The sequence below is a fragment of the Magnolia sinica genome, chromosome 16, assembly GCF_029962835.1.
Source record: "Magnolia sinica isolate HGM2019 chromosome 16, MsV1, whole genome shotgun sequence".
Lineage (NCBI taxonomy): Eukaryota > Viridiplantae > Streptophyta > Magnoliopsida > Magnoliales > Magnoliaceae > Magnolia > Magnolia sinica.
The window spans coordinates 69,911,652-69,933,745 of NC_080588.1; the positions used below are offsets into that span (position 1 = coordinate 69,911,652).

General features: G+C 39.2%; 1 protein-coding gene across 5 annotated transcripts; it reads left to right on the forward strand.

Moving 5' to 3' along the window:
* Positions 1-2,092: 2,092 nt before the first annotated feature.
* On the forward strand, positions 2,093-21,821 carry LOC131228957 (pentatricopeptide repeat-containing protein At1g05670, mitochondrial). 5 transcript variants are annotated; one of them, XM_058224794.1, is made up of 8 exons: positions 2,093-4,710; positions 6,575-6,869; positions 9,178-9,523; positions 18,969-19,410; positions 19,711-19,824; positions 19,943-20,192; positions 20,352-20,483; positions 21,564-21,821. In XM_058224794.1, the coding sequence occupies exon 1, from the start codon at positions 2,147-2,149 to the stop codon at positions 4,376-4,378; it is 2,232 nt and encodes a 743-aa protein (XP_058080777.1). In that variant the 5' UTR covers positions 2,093-2,146; the 3' UTR covers positions 4,379-4,710; positions 6,575-6,869; positions 9,178-9,523; positions 18,969-19,410; positions 19,711-19,824; positions 19,943-20,192; positions 20,352-20,483; positions 21,564-21,821. The 5 variants fall into 5 exon arrangements, with proteins under 5 accessions (XP_058080777.1, XP_058080776.1, XP_058080779.1 ...); XM_058224793.1 differs by having other exon boundaries at positions 19,711-20,192; XM_058224796.1 differs by lacking the exon at positions 19,943-20,192.
* The last annotated feature ends 273 nt before the right edge of the window (positions 21,822-22,094 follow it).

The window sequence follows — 22,094 nt, forward strand, 5'->3', positions numbered from 1 at the left end:
GGAATGGGCCGAGCTTCGTTTTAAGGGTCCACAGCCCGTAGTACTGACAAATCTGAAGCGATTCGCGCGAGTGATTGAAGAGGTGAATCGCCTGTACTTGGCAAGTTAGAACGCGTGTGAGAGAACTGGACCATATACCGGGTGGAGCTCTATGTGAACTTTCAGCGTCCCACCTAAGAATCATACACTCAACGAATCCAACACCTCTCATCTCCAACTCGTACCTATTCGTACACTGGCTTCACTTAACATTAGGGCTGTCAATGGGCCGGGTTAGGGCCGGGCCAAGCTTAACCTGTTCTTCTGAACTAAAGCCCAAATTCGGGCCATCTGTGACGGGCTGAACTAGTCCATGTATCTATAGATAAATGATATTTTGGTGTGCCTCACGTGTGATAGAGAGGGAGAGAATGAAAGAAAATGGATAAAATTAGGTTTAGAAAAGATCTATTGGGTCGGGTCAGGCTTATGAGCTTTTGAGGTGCTAAGCCCGAGTCTGGCCCAATTTATAATCGGGTTCCTAATTTAAGCCCGAGCCCAACCATCAAGCCTAATACACCACTCCAAACCCTGCCCAATATAGGCCAAGCTCGAAGGCTTCTTGGGACTACCCAACCTGAGATTAAGTTGAAAAATGTAAGCCCAGCTACAACAAAACTTGGCCCAGCCCTAGCTACCATTAATACCTTTAATTTTAATAAGTTTTGTGACATGGTATTCTGCCACCTTATAGAGCCTTTGTATACTTCATTGAGAATGAGGCACGTTTACCATTTATTTTATTTTATTATTATTATTTTTTTAAAGCTGGTTAGTACACCCCACTGACAATTCATACTTTACTGTTAGCCACCCCCACTGGGGATTGCTACCAAGACCTCAGTGTTGAAACGAGGTATCTTTCACTCAGCCTATCACTTGAGATATGGATCAGGGTGTGGCATGTTTACTTCCTAACCTATGTACTCCAAACATTTATAGTGTCTGTCCTTAAGTGAATCTCATGCCACTCTAAGAATGGACCAGCAAATCTTAGTCATTGAATGTCAATAAAAATTGTAATGAATAAATTAATAGTTAGAACTCAATTCAATTGGTTGAAATTTCTCAATTAAATAATAAAAAAGTATAGGATTGTTAGCTTGCCTTTAAAATATATGATGGACCGTTCAAACCTCAAATCAATTCACATATATGTATTTTTGAGTAAGACAAATAAATCCTAATGTTGGATCATGTGGTCCCTAATGGACTTGATAGAAATACTTAGTGTCACCTATTTTTAGTGGCAATGCAGTGACTTCAGAAAGTGAACCAAACTCACCTACTACCAAGCTATATCTACTCACATATCCTCATGTCTAAAGATATGACTAGAGCTAATGTAAATATGTAAGTATAATATTAGGCAGGACATGATAGGCTTTCGGTCTAGAATCTCACAAGTGATCTTACTAATGTGAGTGACCAATAGTCTATCCAAACAAATTATACATCTTCAAAAATCTAAAAATATTAAATATCACTGAAAACTCAAAAATCAAATGTTTTCAAAAATCCAAAAAAGATCAAATATCTTTAAAAAAAATCAAATGTTTTTGAAAACCCCAAAGGTTAAATATTCACGAAATCCAGATCAATAAATTATTTTTGAAAATCGTAAAAAATTATAAATTCTCAACCATCCCAAAAATTGTTTTTTTATGAAAAACTTTAAAAATCTAAAGGACACAACTCACAATTAACAGCCCCATGAGAGAATATATTCGGAGAGAATATTTGAAGACAGGACCTTCTTCTTTGATAGAATGTCAAATCACCATTCGCTCTACAAGCTTAAGCTATGAAAGTCCAACTCACACAATGACCTATGGACCCATAATCACATTCCAGAGATAATCTTAGCCTTCGATTTTTTTAATTGAATATAATTTTTTTAAAAAATGGTGATGGGTTCCACAATGTGAATGGTTCGGATCATGGGATCACTTGGCATGTGGGCCCCAGTGGGGAGCGACACACGATGGAATGTAACTCGCGACTGAGGGAAAACGAACTCCTGTATATATTACTTCTCCAAGACTCAAGCTTTCCCTCCTTGCAGCGTCCAAACTCTCCATGGAGGGAGAGTCCTTTCTCCTCCAGCATGAAGAAATTTACACCGTTGATCTCAGTCTATCTTTCTTCTCTTCTCAACTCCAATTCCTCCATCTTCAACAGATTCTACTCGTTCCGTTCTCTCAACAACAACAGGCCTTTCCCAGATTACTCCCCCAAGAGGCCCACCATCAAAGACTCTCAATTCATTGACAATCTCTCCACCTCCATTAAGCATCGCCGCTCCGAACCCATCTCCCGCATCTTAAAACCCTTCGAATCCCAATTCAAATCCGATCACTTCATCTGGGTCCTCATGAAAATCAAGAACGATTATCATCTGGCATTGGATTTCTTCGACTGGGCGCAGGCCCGTAAAAACCCATCGGTTGAAGCTCAGTCGATCATGGTGCATATCTCTGTTGCTTCCAAGCACCCATCAACAGCTCGCAGCCTCATTCGCAAGCTGTGGGTGAGGCCTGGTTTAGAAATCTGTTCACTGAGGTATTTCATCGAGCAGTTGATATACACTTACAAGGACTGGGGTTCGGATCCCCTCGTCTTTGACATTCTCTTCCAGGTCCTCGTCGAGGCTGGAATGGTTGATGGGGCAATGTATCTGTTTAACCGGATATTGAATTATGGGGTGGTTACCTCTGTTGATTCGTGTAACGTCCTCCTGGCCTGTTTGTCGTCTGATCGGATTGACGCGGCATTGAAGGTCTTTAGCGAATTTCCTGACGTGGGTCTTTGTTGGAATACTGCATCGTATAACATCATCATCAACATTTTGTGTAAAGCAGAGAGAATGAAAGAAGCCCATGCGCTTCTCAGTGAAATGGAGTTGAAGGTCTGTCCACCTGATGTTATTAGTTATAGTACGGTCATCGACGGGTACTGTCGAGTTGGGGAGCTTTCAAAGGCATTAGAACTTGCTGCTGAGATGGGTGTTAAGGGTTTGAATCCAAACCCATTTACTTATAACAGTATAATTGTTCATCTTTGCAAGACTGGCAAGGGCGCAGATGCAGAGACGGTACTGAGGGAAATGATTAGTCATGGAGTACTTCCGGATAATGTTGTCTTTACGACTCTCATTGATGGGTTCTGCAAGCTTGGGAATTTGCCGGCTGCCTTCCATCTAGTAGACGAAATGAAGACCCGAGGACTCAGTTTCGATGCTGTAACCTACACTGCACTGATTAGTGGGCTTTGCCGAAGTGGGATGATGGTTGAAGCGGATAGGATCTTTCAGGAGATGGGCAGTAAGGGGTGGGCCCCAGATGAAGTTACTTACACCGTGCTTGTCGATGGGTATTGCAAGAACAGTCAGATGAACAAGGCATTTGATCTTCACAATCAGATGGTTAGGATGGGATTGACACCTACAGTGGTGACTTATACCACACTGGCTGATGGACTATGTAAACAAGGGGAGGTAGAAACTGCGAATGAGCTTCTGCATGAGACATGCAGAAAGGGCCTAGTGCTGAATTTATGCACATATAACTCCCTGATCAATGGTCTTTGCAAAACGGGACAGATAGAACAGGCGGTTAAGCTCATGAAAGATATGGAGTTGGCAGGGCTCAATCCAGATACTATTACTTATACGACTCTGATGGATGCTTACTGCAAAGCGGGTGAGATGGGTCGTGCCCACGAACTCCTTCGTGAGATGCTGGATAATGGGCTCCAACCAACTGTTGTGACGTTTAATGTATTGATGAACGGCTTTTGTACATTGGGGATGGTTGAAGACGGCAAGAGACTGTTGAGTTGGATGGCGGAGAAGGGTATCATGCCGAACACCACCACATATAATTCGCTGATGAAGCAATACAGTATTAGGAATGATATGCGGGCTGCAACTGAGATTTATAGACAGATGTGCGCCTGGGGTGTTCTGCCTGATTGCAATACATACAACATACTGATCAAGGGTCATTGCAAAGCAAGGAACATGAAAGAGGCATGCTACTTCCATGGTGAGATGATCGAGAAGGGGTTTAAGCTTAGAGTTAGTTCCTACAATGCGCTCATCAAAGGACTTGCAAGAAAGAAGAGATTGGCAGAAGCCAGGAAACTGTTTGATGAGATGAGGGCGGAAGGTTCGACCGCAGATAGGGAGATATATAACATTTTCATTGACTTAAACTATAATGATGGAAATGTTGAAACTTCCCTTGAGCTTTGTGATGAGACGATAGAGAAATGTCTCATGGGTAAGATTCATGGGCAAGATTCACTTGATAACATGAAGGAAAAGGCAGCGCAGTAAATTAAGATGCACTCCCAAATTAAGGCTGCACTGTCTCACATTATTTTCCATTACTGGAAGGCGAAGATTTGTTCTCGGCTCTGCACCACAAATTGCAAGTGATTTGAAGTACGGTTGGATGTTTATGAGGTCCATGACATGATAAGTTATATCGTATGATATGTGGGCAGTCACTGTGCTTTAAAAAAAAAATAAAAAAATCTCAGTTTCGTTGAAGCTCTTGTGCTGCCCTGAAGGATGTTGAAGATTGTGGGCCCAATTTTTCTTCCCCACAAATATTTGATTCTCGCAGATTTGTCTGTGTAGCACCAGCCTTCTGCACTCAAACATTGGTAAGTTCCTTTTCTTCCCTATCATTCATTAGCAAATATTGAATGATTCAATATTGAATATATATATTTTTTTACCTTTACTTACCACTAGTTCCAATTAGTGTTAAAAATGTACTGGACCATTCAGTCTGATTATGTGTGTGTGGGTGAGGTAGGGTTGGGTGCGGGGTTGTTTGGGGGGTGAGGCATCGTGCTTGAATCATCGATCAGAACAAAAAGAGAGAGAAAAAAAAAGATTGGAGTTTGGAATGCTTAAAATATCAACTGAGTTGGCTCGGCTAATATTTTCTTTTGAATTCCATGTTAATAGAAGTAAGAGAACCAAATGGTAATTAAACAGTAGAATATTAATTAGGGCTACGGTTATAAAAATCTGATAACTTGCTCTCTGATTTGATATATTCTGGTTGAATTTCTGCATTCTCTAGTCTTGATTTCTATCCAGTTACAGGTGGTTGAAACTTGGATCAGAATCTTGAAAATTTTGCCCTTTTTTGTAAACTTTGTATTTTCTTATGTACAGCTTTGGATATGTGAACTTTAAGATTGCTGGAATTAGAACTAAGAGCTGGATTTATATGTTTTTATTGGATTTTATGTCCAGAGGTCTTGATTTGGAGCTGTGAATTTCATGTCGCTGTAATTGAAATTGTAAAGCTTGCTCTCTTTGTTTTCTGATTAAATTTTGATTACCCAAGATATGGATCTTGGTTCTTGAACTCTTGGGTAGCTGAAAATTAAATCATCGGCTTGATCTGCTTCAATTCTCAGTCCATACTAGCAAATATGTCATTGTGATGAAGAAAGGGGAATGCTTTCTTCTATATTTACAATCCATGGAACTTGGGCTGATGGGCCTTTCTAGCATGAGAGTAAGTTCTCACTGTTGATGAATCATGCCCATTTTATATTCTCAACAGGACTATTCTATGGTCCCAAGTTCATCGTCGTTGTCATCATCATCATCATCTAAACCTTATCCCAATTCCCAAGTTCCCAACTAATTGGGGTTGGCCTCAAAGTGAGCCAATTTATGACATACAAATTCAGCCGGTGCACACTTCAGTGGTACCAGTAGGTGTGGGACTCACATGATTTATTAAGGCTATCCAACCCGTTCATCGGATTTGTCACCTCAGATTACCCTGGGTGCAAAAAAATCAGCCTGATCCAACACTCACATTGGCCATAACACGTGGAACAATTTGAGAGGGTACATCCACCCTTGATTTACATAGGGCCCATGTGAATTTTGAAACTGCCTGATTTTCAGCCTGATCCTTGGATGAAGGGTCTGAAATGGCCTGGATTTCATATGCACAACAGGGTGGGCCTCCATGAAAATCCGGGGTAGACGTTCCCTGCAGTGTGGCCTATCTGATTCACGGACATCCTGACTTTAGGGCCATAGGGGTAACATGCTCTGATGCATATGATGGATGTTTTGGATCTCATGCATTCATCATGTGGGCCTCACATCTTCCCAGTACCATTGTAGCCTACGGTTGTACCTGTGCCACTGGAGTGCGCCTCAATTCAGCCAACTTGCGATGGAATCCTGTTGGCATCTTGTACTTTCATTTGTGTTTCAAAGCTTTTGAAAAGGCATTATGGATTGAAGCATGATGAATCAGTGTTTCATGATAATAGCATCTTTTGGTGCATCTGTTTTTATTAATTTGTTTAGATTGTTTTCTATTTGCATATCAGACGTAATCAGCTGTACTGTGGAAACAAGGCACATCATACTGATAATTTTGCTGTATATAAAATCAATTAATCTTGAATTCATAGCTTCAAAGCCTCAGATTGTGGCAACATAGAATCCAGTGATGGGATAACGCCTTCATGTTGCCTTTGCCAGATACGCACCCCATGGATGTCATCTCCGTGCAAATCGGCTCATATACTCATGTTCATTTGAGAGAACCGGATTAGTTTTATGTATCTTTATCTCTCAGTCATACTTCAACTACAATTGATGCTTGAGGGAATATGTATCATGAAGAAAAAGAAGAATACGTATCATGAAGAAAAAGAAGAAGAAAAGAGGGACTGTTCGAGTAAACACACATGCCAGCAGAATAGCAGCTGAGAGCCCTAGACAAGATTCATACATGTCAAGACTAGTACTTTTTTGTCCTAAAATATGGATCTATGTACTGAAATCCAATGCCTCGTTTTCTTTCTTTCTTGCTTGCTCTTATCTATTCTATTCTTGTCTTTGTTCAATGATGTGGCAACCCTATTTGCGCAGCATGTACTTTGTTTAAATATAAAGGATTTTTACATGCTAAAAGCTATTTGTGCTAGTAATATCTTTCTAGACTTTATTATTTCTTCTACACCTTTTGATTAGCCAATTTTCATTGTAAAGGAGATTGCCTTGCACGATAATTATATTGCAGGGTTTTCTTCTGCTCAATATCGCACTTGACCATACCCAGATGACTTAGGAATTATGCTCTGTTCTATATATATTCCTTTACATAGCTTGCATAGAGTACTGTTTGTTTGCACACGTTAAGATCAGCTTCATTTATGCTCTCTCGAAATTTCACAATTATTTCGCATTTATTTTTGGATTTTAATTCTTATATCTAAAAAAAGGAGATTTTATTGTCAGTGCTAGAATTTAATCTGGTCTAAGTAACTAGGATTTCTAGATCATGTAAATTATTCTACTAGAGTGCAAATTTGCAACTCAAATCATAGAATTTCTATACAGCTCCTCCTCATGGTTTGGACAGCAAACTTGTGTGGTGATCAGGGCTGTTTATCTACAGGGCGAGTACATGGATGGGGGATATCTCAAAAGGGGATTGGACTGCAGTAGCCATCCAATTGGTGGCTGCAAAAGCTCAAAACAAAGCAATGTTTGCACTTAAAGAGCAGAACTCACAACAACGGATGCTCAGAGTTCCAATCACTGTGACTTTTGGCCTGTACCAAATCACATTGGCCCACCAAATCAACAGTCTCGATCACCACCACATGTTTGCCACATGTACTAGGAGTAGTGACCTGCAATGTTTTCCGTATCATTATTGCGTAATGTATCGCACCCGTGGGATATGGATACATATCGGTTATCGCATGGGATATACCTGTTGTATCGCGTAATATATCGCTTTTGTTGGGAAACATGGGAAACATTGGGAAATTGATCGATTTTTTCAATGAAACTTCAGGGATTGTTAAAAAAGACATCAATATACACTTATAAATCAAAATATTACTAAAAAATTCACATAATAGGTTTCCTTTGTATGGGGTCATAATCTATGCTCTGTCTGATTGAACTGATGCAAGCATATTCAAAGTCTATTCATTTAGTTTATATATGTAAGAAGACATGTATGGAAACACAAGCAATACATTCAAAAGAAAAAGAAGAATCACTAGATTTGGTGACATATATGTTTGATTTTGTATTTGCACATACTGCAACCAATTTGCGAGAAATTGAAAATTTTCGATTTTTCCTAATTTTTTGCAACTTGGCCCATCTCCCAAAATCTCAAAATCAAAGTTCCAAATCCATGACATTTCATTCAAATCCATGATTTAACATGATTTACAGCAAAATTAAAAAAAAAAAAAGAATAAAAAATCCACGATGCTCACTGGATTAAACAAATGGTATATACCGGCACTACCTGTGCATTTCGTATTGCACAGATGGGATACAAGATATATCGTGGGATACATCAGCCAATATTGTCGATACTGAAGACATTGGTGACCTGCATGGTACTTCAATGACCCAAGTTGCATATCTGTAGTCTGTGTCATTTTACCTAATCATGTTTCAAGCAAGCTGCAGTGTGGTCCAGTTTGTGTTGTCTATGAATATAGCCACAAGGTGAGCATGAGGCATATAGGAATGAACTATAGATATAACGTGTGGCATTTTGTCTGCATATATGCACATGAATAGGATAACTGCACCATTTGGATTGCTAAATAGGTGTATTCTATTTATTTATCTATTTATTATTGTTATTATTATTTTGTGAAAGATCATTGCCGTTTGTCCATAGAGCCCTCTACTAATATGGTACATCCTAATAATCCAAGTCACTCAACAGTTATTGGTGCGGGTTGAAATTTCTCCGACCAAGGTAAATTAAAGCACCTATCTAGGTTCCTAAGGTTGTTGTCTATGTTAACTACTCATGTTCATGCAGCAACTACTAGTAGCTGAGGATTGTGGCACATGGATCCATGATCAATGTTTTTAACAGTTTATGTTGTGGAATCATCTACCATCTAATGAAGAAAATGAACTCATTTTCTTTTGTGTTGAATATTTCAAATGAGTTTTTAAGAAAGACATTCTAGCAAGACCTATAAAAGGATCCTTATTATTATTATTGCTTCAATTTCAGTCTGTAGATGACCTTTGCTATTCCAAAAAAGTGAATTATATTTCTGTATGACATTTGCCTTTTTTTTTTTTTTCAGTGAGAAGCCATCAAATTATTCCCATGAAAAAAGGGATGGGAGCAGTTTATGGATGCTGTAATCCGATCAATTAATAGTTGATGGATGGGTGATAGTGCAACAATCGAGACCATTAAGCCATGGAAGCATCCTATTAGTGGCCAGTTGATGCAAAGTTGACAAGAACAGTCCAATGCCCTTGATTTTGGGAATATGGCCCATCCAAATCATGATTCAAGCCCCCATCTATCCGTTGAAGTGATTGTCCCCCCTCCTCTCTCTCTCTCTCATCATTAGTGATCACCATCACCATCATCGTATCATGTGGGTTGAGCAATCCAAATTCTATTTAATTTCCCCAATCAAGGTGAGGCCTCAATCCAAATTCCTCACTTCCTTTTCAGAAAATAAGGCCTCTTCTAATTTTTTCTAAAGCCCCATTTTATTTTACCAACTTCAGTTAGTGCAACTTTTTACAACAACATATGCCACTTTTTACTTCTAAAGAGCCTCTTCTTTTGTCTACTTTTACTTTAGTCTAAAGTTCAAGCTTCTCGCTAGCTACTTGGGAGTCAATATAGTTAGGGCCTGTTTGTTAACGCTGAATTTTTGCACTTAAAGCGGAATTGGGAATATGTTCCGTGTTTAGTGGTGTTTGTTAATGTGTCGTTAACGCGGAAGAAGGAAAGCGCTAAGTGGTTTTTCACTGAATTCTTTCTGTGATAGGAGTCTGGCTTAATGGTGAATGCGGAATGCGCTCAGTGAATTTTTCATTAAACAAAAATTTTTGCTTCTAAAATTACCCCTTTTCAAGTTATTACGGCAATTTTTTCTCTTTAAATTGTTTGCGCAATACAAAATCAACTTTTAACCTGTGAAACTTCTTTATGCCCCACCATGATGTATGTGTTTCATCCATTCCATTCATCCATTTTTAAAGATCATTTTAGGGCTTGATTCCAAAAATGAGAGGAATATAAATCTCAGCTGGACCATACCACAGGAAAACAATAGTGATTGGATATCCACCATTAAAATTCTCCTAAGGCCCAATGTACTGTTTATTTGACATCCAATCTGTTGATTAGGTCATATAGACCTAGATGAATGGAAAAAACAAAGATCAACTTGATCCAAAACTTTTATGGCCCCCAAAAAGTTTTTAATGGTCGACGTTCATTCAACACTGTTTTCATGTAATGTGTTCCACTTGAGATTGGGATATACCTCATTTTTGGTCTCATACCATAAAATGATCTAGAAACATAGATGGACGACATGGATGAAACACATACATCATGGTGGGGCCCACATAGCATTGACCATCAGCCATTGGCTGGTGGCAGGGGAGTAGCCAATCTGTTTCCGTGGACGCGGATTGGATACTGACAGGTTGAGTAGTGAGACTCGCTATTAAAGTTACGTCACCAAGTTATGTGGGCCCCATCATGATGTATGTTTTGTATCCACTCTGTCCATCCATTTGGAAATATAATTTTAGGTAAAGATCCAAGGAATGAGTCAAATCCAAAGCTCCACTAGACCTCACCACAGAAAACAGTGGGGAGAGTGACGCCCACCATTAAAAACTTAAATAGGCCACAAAAGTTTTTGATCAAGCTGATATTTGTTTTTTCCCTTCTTTCATGTCTGTGTTAACTTGTGAACAGGTTGGATTTCAAATAAAAATTACGGTGAGCCTTAGGAAGGTTTCAACGGTAGGCATCAATCTCGCCACTGTTTTTTGTGGTGGGGTCAGCTACATATTTGGATCTGCCTCATTCTTTAACTCATGCTCTAAAATTAAATCTCCAAATAGATGGACGGTGTAGATAAAGCACATACATCATAGTGGGCCCATGGAACTTGATGACGTCACTTCGGTAGCGAATCTCGCTATTCAACCTGTCAGTAGCTAATCCGCATCCAAGTAGGATGTGGATTGGTTGGTGTACCTCACACCAGCTATATAGCTGCTGTATTGACGTCAGCAAGTTCTGTGGGTCCCATCATGAGGTATGTGTGATGTCCAAACCATCCATCCATTTGGCGAGCTCGTATTAAAGCTTGACACGAAAAAAAAGCTGCAAAAAGCAGCGGGGGATTGAACGTCTACCATTGAAACCCTTTTTGGGGTCATAGAAATTTTCGATCAATATGATTTTTTTTTTCCCTCTTCATACAGGTATTTGTGACCTTATGAACATATTGGATGGAAAATAAACTTAAATGGGCCACAGAAGTTTTGGATATGTTTTCACTTCATCCAATTGGGAACGACCTTATAAATGGTTTGGATAGCATATAAATATAAGGTGGGCCTTATTTGAAGGTTTTGTTGCTACTATTGTTCAATCCTATACAACACATAGTGACAATCTTCCCGCTAAGAGGAATTGAGGGCCAAATTGAGTGCCTTATGATGATATTTTAGTTTTTTATTAATTATTTTAATTTATTTGAATTAAATATAATGATTTTATTTTCATTTAATAAAAAATAATTTCTTTATAATGTAAAACATTTCCAAACGAGAGATAGGGGCAAATGTGTCAAATTAACATATTTCAGACATTTAAGATGTTTGTTAACAAACAGGTTGTTTCAGATTCATTACTTAATTTTTAGACTTCAGCCATAATTATCAAACAAGTTTTTTTACTTCAGATTTCAGATTTAGGCTTTAGATTTCAGATTCAGGCTTCAGATTTCATATTCGGTCTTTAGACTTCAGATTTAACAAACGGGGCCTTACTCTCTCAGAGTATTTGGCTGATCTTCTACATGAATGAGGGTGGGAAATGCAAGTGTTTTTAGATTTGGTGCTTAGTGGATTGTCCACTTGAAGAATTTCAGCTCAAAGGCGCACTGCAATGCTGCTTCATTATGACACATACATGTATCCACCAATGGATGCATGGATGTATCTTTCATAATCATTCATACATGTATCACATTAAGTTGGTTCAGAAGATACATGAGGGGTACACACTATAAATTTGAAACACATATGCAACAAGTGTGGCCTTTCCACAAGCTGTAGGCAACCAATGTTTAAGACACCATTGTTGTTATATGTATTGGGGAATTGGGATACAAAAACATGTATTGATATCGTGAATAATAATGCACGTACGTCGGATGTATTGCTGTGTGAAGGAAATATTGGAGAAACATTGGGAAAAAGGCAGAATTATTCAGTGAAACTTAATGAGCTATTTATCGGCAAATGATTATGCAGTTGGGTCAAAATATTATAAAAAACAACTATACATTATCAGTTTTCATTGTATAGGGGGTCCGGACTATGAAGTGCTAGACAAAAATATTTAATTAATAAACTATGATTTTAATATTCTAATTTTAAGAAAGGCTTTTTCTAATGTCCCTTTCTTTATGGGGATGTTACCAATGTCCCGTAACCTTTTGAATGTCACATAGGACATCCAACCATCAACCAGGACGGTTCACTCGATAGTACCACTTGGAGCAGGCCATGGTGCAAGAATCATGCCAATTGGATGATCCTAACCCTTTGAACGGGGGCCCAATTTGTTAGAATCATTTGTTGTTTACGGGCCATAGCTCCAATGGTTAGAATCACTAAACGAAAGTGCTACTCCGGAATCATAAGCAATACAAAGTGGGATTTGTCAAATAGATTTTTCAAAATGATGATTTGACCTATTTTGTTTCCCCGCTCAATTGTGATTATCTGTTTCCATTCTATTGATCGGATGCTTAGGATCATCCGGTTGATGTGATCTTTGCACCATGGCTTGACCCTAGTTGTATGAATGAATGAACTGCTCAAATCAATGGTAGGTCATCCCATGTGCCATTTAAAAGCTTTCGGAACATTGCTGATGTCCCCATGAAGGTGAGGACTTTAGCAAAGCCCTTTAACAAATTGTGCACTAATTTAAAACACCCCTATGAAGAGATTCCCCAATTATTTATTTATTTATTTATTTTAAATTTTTTTCATTTTTTAGAATTTTGCAGGTATTAACACCAGTATCATCGATATTATTGATAATATCAGCGATATTATCACATGTATGACCGACACAATGCATTTATTTTAAAGAGCTTTGTTTATATCTCGCTATGTTGAAAATTTCGCGCTATGTCCACAATATTATTGATAATATCATTCAGTACAAGGTAGTTTTTATATTATGCCCTCTATTTGAATCAATGACCTGCAAAATTGATAATTTCAGCCAATATTTTCAATTATATTGGTGATCCAAAGAACCCTGTAGACAACAGAAGTCCTCACTGTTTGCTTTCTTTCTTTCTTTCTATGCGGATATGTTTGTCACTGTCAAAACCAATATTCATTGTTGTTTACATGCTATAGCTAGCATGAATTTTGTGGGTTGAGTTCCCTTTATTTTATTTCACTTTCAGTTGTCGGTCTTTCGTTTTTTTGGAATGAATGACCAGGGTTATAAAAGTTAAATATCAAGGCAAGATCCTGAAAATATAGTTAGTAATTCGAAGTTTTTTTTTTTTTTTTTTCCATTAGCAATTATGAAAAGTATGTGCTTGATCCTAGTGTAAGTAAATCATTCTCCTTTCATTTTAAGGATGATTGGACATGGTTTTCTCACTGGAAATTAACTTACACATGAAATTGGATAAAATTATAGGAAATGAAATTAAGTCCCACCTTTTTTATGCGTAAATCCCCTTTTTGACATGGTATTAGTCTAGCGTTAAAAAGTACTTTGAATTGCCAATAGTAGAAAATAAAGGTGTACGTATAAAAAATTAAGGTTAATGATATAAGCCAAGATACTTGGAGAAGTAAAGGGCATGGCGGAACGGGATTCGTGGAAGAGGATTTGTGTAGCCAACCCTTGTTAGTGGGGATAAGGCATAGATGATGATGATTCTTGGAGCAGTAAGGGCTCCTTTGTATACCTAGCCCTAAAAAATTATCCTAATTTTGGTTGAATATGGAATTGTATTCTTCTTCTTAACTATATCCATTAACAGCACCATACCAGGCCATCAGTTTCAGGGTAGGAATAGGTTGTGGTTCTTGGATGATTGTGGGTGCAGTGACAGACCTCTTAGTTCCCTTTTCCAATCGCTCCATGTGATAGCGACAATGAAGGTATAACAGTGGACAAATTCTATCAGCGGCCTCTAATTGCCTAGCATGTGGGCCGACTTTTAGGCGGAACCTCAGAGTGAAGAAATTGCTTCTCTGTCCAGCTTGCTATCCCTGCTGGAAGGTATTTATGTGTATCAATCTGTTAAGGACAGAAGGGTATGGGCCCTTCAATCCGATGGTTATTTTTCCTCCCGTTGCTTCTATGATTCTCTTTCCCTCTACAGAAGACCAAAATCAGATTGGGCTGTTATTGTGTGGTCTGGTGAGGCCCAGCTGAAGGTGAAAGCATTCTGCGAGCCTGTTTGCTTAAATAAAATCTTCATGCTGAACCATCTGAAGGTATGGGCCATTCCCTTCTGAACAGATGCTCGATCTGTTGTCCAGCGACAGATGTCTCCAATTTGGTCATTCACTGCTCATTCGCATGGTGAATATGGTCAGCAATTTTTGAGTGATTATGGGATGGCGTTGGTATCTCTGATTTCGTTGCTGGTTGGTGGCCTATATAGCATGGGTCAGATCAGTTTGGTTATGAAAGAGGCCATTTGGTGCATGTGGATGGAAAGAAAGTCAGTTTTTAATGGAAGAGAAGATCAGAGCAACCAGTTTCAAAGAAAATCTTCTACTTGTCTTTGAATGGAGCAAGAAAAATTAGTTGCTTCTAGGCTTTCCTATTCAGATGTTGTGGTCTAATTGGAAGTTGTAAGAAGCAGCTGGTGCCTTTTGGAGACTTTCATATCTGTGGCAAAACCCATGGTCCATTCTGTCAAGCTTAACTTTGATGGTTGCGCTCTTGGAAATCTGGGGCTGGCTTGGATTGGTGGTCTTCTGAGGAACCACAGGTGAGAAATCTTGCTGAAAATTTCTGGCCTTCCGGGAGTCTGGGACTCTAATTTCACCAAAGCTGCTGCGTTGTTACAAGACAGTTTTCCTGCAACCCAAATCACTTAATTATTGAAGGTGACTCGAGCATCACATTGAGTTGGGTCGAGAGTGGGTGCTGTCCTTGGGAAGTCGCAAATCTCATTGAGGAAGTGCTCAAAAATGATTTATTCATTGTGAAAAGGGACGAAGGGTTGGGTTTAAGCCAGGGCTTTGGCTTGAGGTGGGCATCGAGGTGAGCCAAGCTTGGCTTGGCTTGGCTTGTCCATGATGTACTCGAGTTTGAGCTCGAGCTCGAGCTCGGCCTCGAGCTCAACATTGAAGCTTGGCTTGTTTGCCAAAGCTGTCGAGTCAAGTTCGAGTTGAGTCGAGTTTACCTCGAGTCGAGCTTGAGCTTGTTGGGTGAGAGAGTAATGGATTCTGTTCTTAATCCTCCTTCATTGATGAAAAATTAAAAAATCTTAGGAGAATCAAAGCAAAACCTGATGAAAAAACCAAATAAAGCTTCGAATTGGATGAGGAAACCTGTAAGAACCGATTTGTTCTTGATCTTCTTCTACCAGAAGAAATCCAAGTACTAGAAAAGAAATAGAGCAGAACACAAATCAGAAATCCAAGTAAAGAGCACTAGCCAATCAGATCATTGGATTTCCTTGAAGTTCTAACAAATCTGAGAAGAACCCATCTCGCATTTCTTGGGTTTCTCGCCCAAGAAGCAAATCTCAAGAGATTGAAATCATACTATTGTGGAGCTGAAATGAAAATTGGTGGTGGTGGTCTGGGCAGGCGTGTGGCTGGCAGTGTGTAGAGAAAGAGAAGAAAGGGAAAGGGAAAGGGGGTGCGTGCAGTCAAGTAGAGACTCTATGGTTTTTTTTTTTTTTTTTATAAGTTACAACTTAAAACTTATATTAATATATAATATATATATATATATATATATATATATATATATAAAATATTTAATATATATTATATATTATATATATAATATTTAATATTTAATATATTTATTAATCGAGCCGAGTCGAGCTCGAGTTCGAGTTTCGAGTCGAGTTGAAATGCCCCCTGGTCGAACTCGGATTGAACTCAACTCGAGCTTCAAATAATTAGCTTGGCTCGGCTCGAATCGGCCATTCAAGCCGAGTCAATCCGAGCTGACTCAAGCCGAGTCGAGCGAGTTTTTCGAGCTAGCTCGACTCGTGAACAGCCCTAGCTTTGGCTTTTGTTGTTGATGTTTTGTTTGGGTTCTAGGTTCTTGTTAGAGCTGTTTCTCTCTGTTTGTGTTTTTCCTTTTGTAATGAAGTGCTATCTATTCATCAAAAAAAAAAAAAAGCAGAGAGAAGCAAACTGTCTAGTTACAAAACATGAAAGTTGATGGGTCATGCCCCAAATGTCTTCCAAATAATGTTTTCCAAATTGAAAGAACCTAGCTCCAAATGTTGGGCCTACTTTTTGTTGAATGTTTTGAGTTAAACATGGAATGTTACTGTATTACTTGTTTTAACTGTCTAGTTACAGCACACCAAAGTTGATGGGCCATGCCCCAAATATCTTTCAGATTGGAGATCCTAAAAAAAACAAAAAAAGAAGAAGAAGAAGACCCGATGGGGACATCACGCGCACACGTACACGCATGCCGCCGCCCCTACGCACGTACGCAAGAAGAAGGAGGGCCCCACCGTCGATCTGGATTGACGACGACGTCCAGGGAGGGCCTCCTAGTTAGAAGACGGAGTTTTGGTTCATTGGAGTGGGCCCGATAGTCAAGTAAAGCCCATCATGGGATCTCATGATCGTGACCTACTAATTTGATTAATCTTATATTTTAAGTTTTACTTATTAATGTTAGTTAGAATATCATGGACGATTTAAATTCCTTTGATTAGTTTTTATTTTGGTTTACTTTATCGCTAAGTAATAGGTTGCGCACATAGCGTGAGTTTGGGGTATAGGGTTTTTCTTATAAATAGGCACCCCTAGTAACTTTTTGATTCATTGAAGTTTAATAAAAAAATTCCTGCGTTTTTTTTTCTACTCCTCTTAAGTTCCTAAGTTGTAGAAAAATTCAAGTGGGTGCGAAGCCCTCCTTTCTTTGAAGGGCTAACTACCGTGGTGCGAAGCCACATCCCAATCTGCCCCTATCTTCTATCTTTCGTACTTCTCACCTTCTACAACCATATTCGCTTCAAATCCATTAGTTTTTGCAGCAGTCCTTCTCCCTACAGCTAGTTTTCAGAATCTGGCCCTGCAGGATGGCTGAAACTTTGGCGGAGCACCACGCACAGACCGTGTATCCGATCGAAACACAACTTGGGGGTTTTGAAGCCTTCCCCTGGCCGACCAGAGCCAAGAGGCACTTTTTGCATTCGACGCCTCCTCGCACATGCGGCCAGGCCCCTGCGCACGTGCGACAGGCTTGGCCCGCTGTTCGCGCGCTGGGACTATCTCCAGGTTTAGATATTTGCCTATTTTACTTCTCTCATACCTATTCTCTTTAATCTTAACCCTAGATTGCATTACTTTCAATTTATTTGCCCCTTTTCTAATCCTAGAGTTCTTTGAATTGAAATTGGTGAATCCCTTGGATTAAAGACTGATTGTTGTGCATGTGTGAATGATTTTCACTTCCCTTTGAATATCATTTGGCTAATAATTTTTATTAATCCAGCCCTAGCGTGTGTAGGCCTGGACCCACACAGATTCCCCTTGTTTGAATGTTTGAACTTTTGTGTGGGATGTGGAAATTTTATGTGAATGTTTATGAATTAGTTTGATCTAAAGCCTGAGATCTTGCATATCACAGTTAATTTTCATATCTTGCATCAAGACCCGACGAAGAGACTTTTAGAACATACTGCAATGGTTATAGTTCTCCAAAAATGTGTTGGTTTTGATAACTACGTCATATTGCATTGATTTTTCATAAACTTATTCTTCAGACATTAACATACAAAAAATGTTGTTAGAATAAAGAGAAACCAGACATCATTCAAACAATATTTCCAGATAAAATCAGTTTTCAAGAACTGATTTCCCAAGATTTCTTTTTCACAAATTTCTGCTCACATAAATTGATCTCTGAACTGTCATCCAAACCACAGTTTGGAAACTCTAAAATTCGACTCAACTCGATGTTCAGCTGGGTCGGGTCAACTTGAAAATTGCCCCTACTTGACTTGATATTTAATAAGTACAATTCAAAACACTAAGTAAGGTAATAAAAAAATTAAGTCACGTAAAATAGAGACATTTTCATGAAATTGTTGATCGGCGCTCTGGTTAAGAACGCCTCTTCATGTGGGCAAGGTTGTGTGTTCGATTTCCACCCTCTTTTTATGAATAGTAATGTTGTCATCAGTGAGTGGCTTGGTTCTAGTCACTACGAGTTGTGTCCAGTCGACCAAGTGGTCAATTAAGCTTGATGAGTTTTCCTGACTCGGGATCGAGTCAGACCTAGAACTGAGTTTCCGACAGGCAGCTCAAAATCTCACCGAGTTGAGTTGCCTCAGCTGAGTTCTGAGTTGAGTTGGTGAGTTTTAAGAACTATGATCGAAACAAGGCCTAATGTGATTTAGAGCCTGTTGGTCACTCTTATAATGACTAAAACATATTTTCTACAGACTTTCTCTGTAGAAGTTCTATTTAATATGTTTATCATGCTGTGCTTTGGTGTTTCTCTGTAGAAAATATTATTCTTGTAAATCAGTTCAAAGAAAGTACATTGATGACTAGTCTGAGACTTGTTTTTTAGATTAACCAAAACATCAACATTTTCTCATCTGTATTTGATCTGACTTTTCAGATGGTCAAGACTTGTATGAATGAACATGCAAATGGAAGTTATATAGCTGGAGATAGTTTAGAAAATTTGTTCTATACACATGCATAGGAAGGAGTATTGGAAGTACCATCACGCTTGTGCCTCGCGCTCATACCTTCAGTATATTGGATATTAATGAAGACAGAAGATCCAGAACCATAAAATTGCTTCCCTAGTAAAATTTCATTTGTAGTTGAGAAGCTGACTGCTTTGAACAAGAGGAATAAATTGAAGTATTGAAGATTAGTACATGGCGTTGTAATAAAACACAGTTGAAGCTAAGAAAGATGGATGGTGCAAGAAGAAGACCAGATTAGATATATGCTGGGTTCTTCAGAGGGCATTCAAAATTGAGCCTCGAGTGCTCAATGCAGAGGGGTAGAATTGTCTATTGACTTCATAAACTTGAAATTGTCTACTTGAGGTAAATGGTTCAGGTTTTGATTCTCCCAGAAATGATATTATGCTTCTTTACTTGTGGGCCTGAAACTGTTTGGATGCACTAGTGAATCGAATTGCGATCTGTCAGTTCAATTAAAAGGAAAACAGAAATTAATGATGTTTCCTGTTTTGCATGATGGGCAAGTAGCCCTAGAATCATGTTTGCATTTTTCTGAGTATAGTTTGAAATGAACATAATCGCAATTTGGAGCACAAGCCCACGTTTGAATGCAGAGCAAATTACAATTTCTTTATTTTCACGTTATTGGACTATTCATTGCAGTTCAAGATGGTACGTCCGATCGCACCCTAAAGACATTTCGAATGAAGCTGTGGGCCCCACGGTAGGACGAGAAGGTGCAATGGTGACTGTTCATACACTGCAAAGGATGAGAAGGTGCCATGTCATTGTCATTGGTCCAGTCACTGTTTCTGACATTCACAATTAAAATGCTGTGAGCCTGTTGTCCTTTGTATTTGCTTTTTATTTTATTTTTAAATTTATGAAATCTTAGGCTCACATTGGATGGGCGTCGCAAAAACTTCCATTTCTTGTAAAACAAAGGGAGTTGCAGCAGGCTTTCATGGTTGAAGAGAGACTCAAATGCTTAGCATTGACTGTGTTTGTGGGAATTTTCTAAATCATGCCTGCTGGGCTAGAATGTGGCCAGGCTCGTTCGTGTTCAAATCACTGGCAGAATTCTTCTCGTGGGGCGACGAGTACTAAATAGAATGATATTCCATCATGCCTCGGGGTACCTTAAAGTGATGGATTTTTTCCATCATGCCCCACCTTATTTATTTTCCATTCATGGTGATGATCGTGGCTCCACAACGTCGTCCTCAATGACCACGGACCATGCATCCCATCATTCCAATTGTGACTGGTAAGCTACGAATCTTATTGTATCTGTTTGTCTGCAGGTGCATCGTTTTCATGGAGGACAGCCATTCAAAATCAGATGAACTGGACAATCATAGCCATCTACTCATCAGACTTTTTTCTTGTTGAATGTGGACCACTGCAGACGTTCTTTATTTATCATTTGTTCACAGGTCAGTGACCATATACTTAACCTGATTGTCAAGATTATTGGGCTATGATTCATCCACTGTAGGATGCCCACCTCTTCGATCATATCGGCCGCTGCACAAAACCCAGATCGATTGGATTGGACTGTCCACACCATGCAAACAATATCCTACAATTATCCATTGTGGATGGCCAATGCATTTTCATCACACATCACATCTTTTTGACCGTCGAATTAACTACTCAACACGTCGGCAACTATTTCATGGTTCAGATCTCATCCAATCAATATGGGTTTTCAGCTGTGACCCCTGCAAGAGATGGCTTTTCAAATGGACGGCCCAGATCATCCAACACCTTCACCAATGAGCCGAATAACTCCATCAGCCACTCATTTTTAAACTGCACGCCATTAAAAGATTCCAACCCTGTCCCTTCTCTTTAGCTCCCAATCTCTTGTTTGTACCCATATGATCCTAACCGTTTATCTTTCCTCTCTGACTTCACATGGTATTTATTTATTTTAATCCAAGCTCTACATGCCTTCTCACACCATTCCTAAAAGCTCCACATGCCTTTCACTCAAATCAATCTGTTAAGGGCTAGACTCTTCTGTCAGTTCTACACCATTTAAAAAACGGTGGTGACTCATCCTCCATGCATCTAGCACTGATATACAGCTATCCAGACCATCCAAATTGTGTCTCCCACTGTGGATGGAGCATGTCTCTAAAATCACACTGACCAAGCAATCATAACCATTCAATTTTTCAGTCATGCTCCATCAACAGTTAGGTCAGGGATCTGGGTGGTCTGGATTGTCGCACACGGTTCAAGAGTCTGCACCATTTTTCAAAATGGTGCAAAACTAGTATAGGAGTCTAGCCCATCTATTAAACACGATACATGGCTGCTAATATACTAATGTTTGTAATATTGTATTAGTAGTAATAGCTGTGTTAACATTTTTAATACAGGTTTAAACATAATTAATTATCTTGTCTTAACATCCTAGGTGGTAAGATATTCCAACACCCTTTTCATCTTCCTTAAACTATAGAATTTTCAATATCTTTACTCTGCCAAACATCTTGATTATGTAGGTTGTGGGCCCCCCCGACAATGGACGGGTATCGTAGTTTTCAAGCTTTCAAAATGGATGGTTGTAAAAAAAATAAAAAGGTCCGAGGTCCAAAATCAATGGGCAAACTGAATGTTTAAGATCACCAGCTCACTGTCTGTTTTGGGCCATGTCTTTCATCCATGGTAGGGACCGTGATTGGGATGGTCTCGATTAACTTGTATGTATTGCATGTATACGTTGAATATATGTTCTAGTATAACTCAGGGTCTGGATTCTATTCTTCCGTGCCAACATTTCACTCCCATCTTGCAACTCATCCACTGCACACACGTGGCTTTTTTTTTTTCCTTGGGTTGTCATCCGGACCCTCCAAATTGAAGGCCCTATCATGGATGCAAATTTCTTTCCAACCGTCCATTGGATGGTACCCCACGTTTTGGGTGGTCTGGATTGGCACGCATGCCTCGTGTACAGTGTATGGGCTGTACCACCCTAGTGTATGGTTAGCCTAGCGGGATTTCAATTTTTCTTTGTTTCAAGGGGCCAGGAC

Coding starts and splice junctions, on each gene's coding strand:
- LOC131228957 (XM_058224793.1), top strand. CDS start 2,147: ATGAAGAAATTTACACCGTTGATCTCAGTCTATCTTTCTTCTCTTCTC.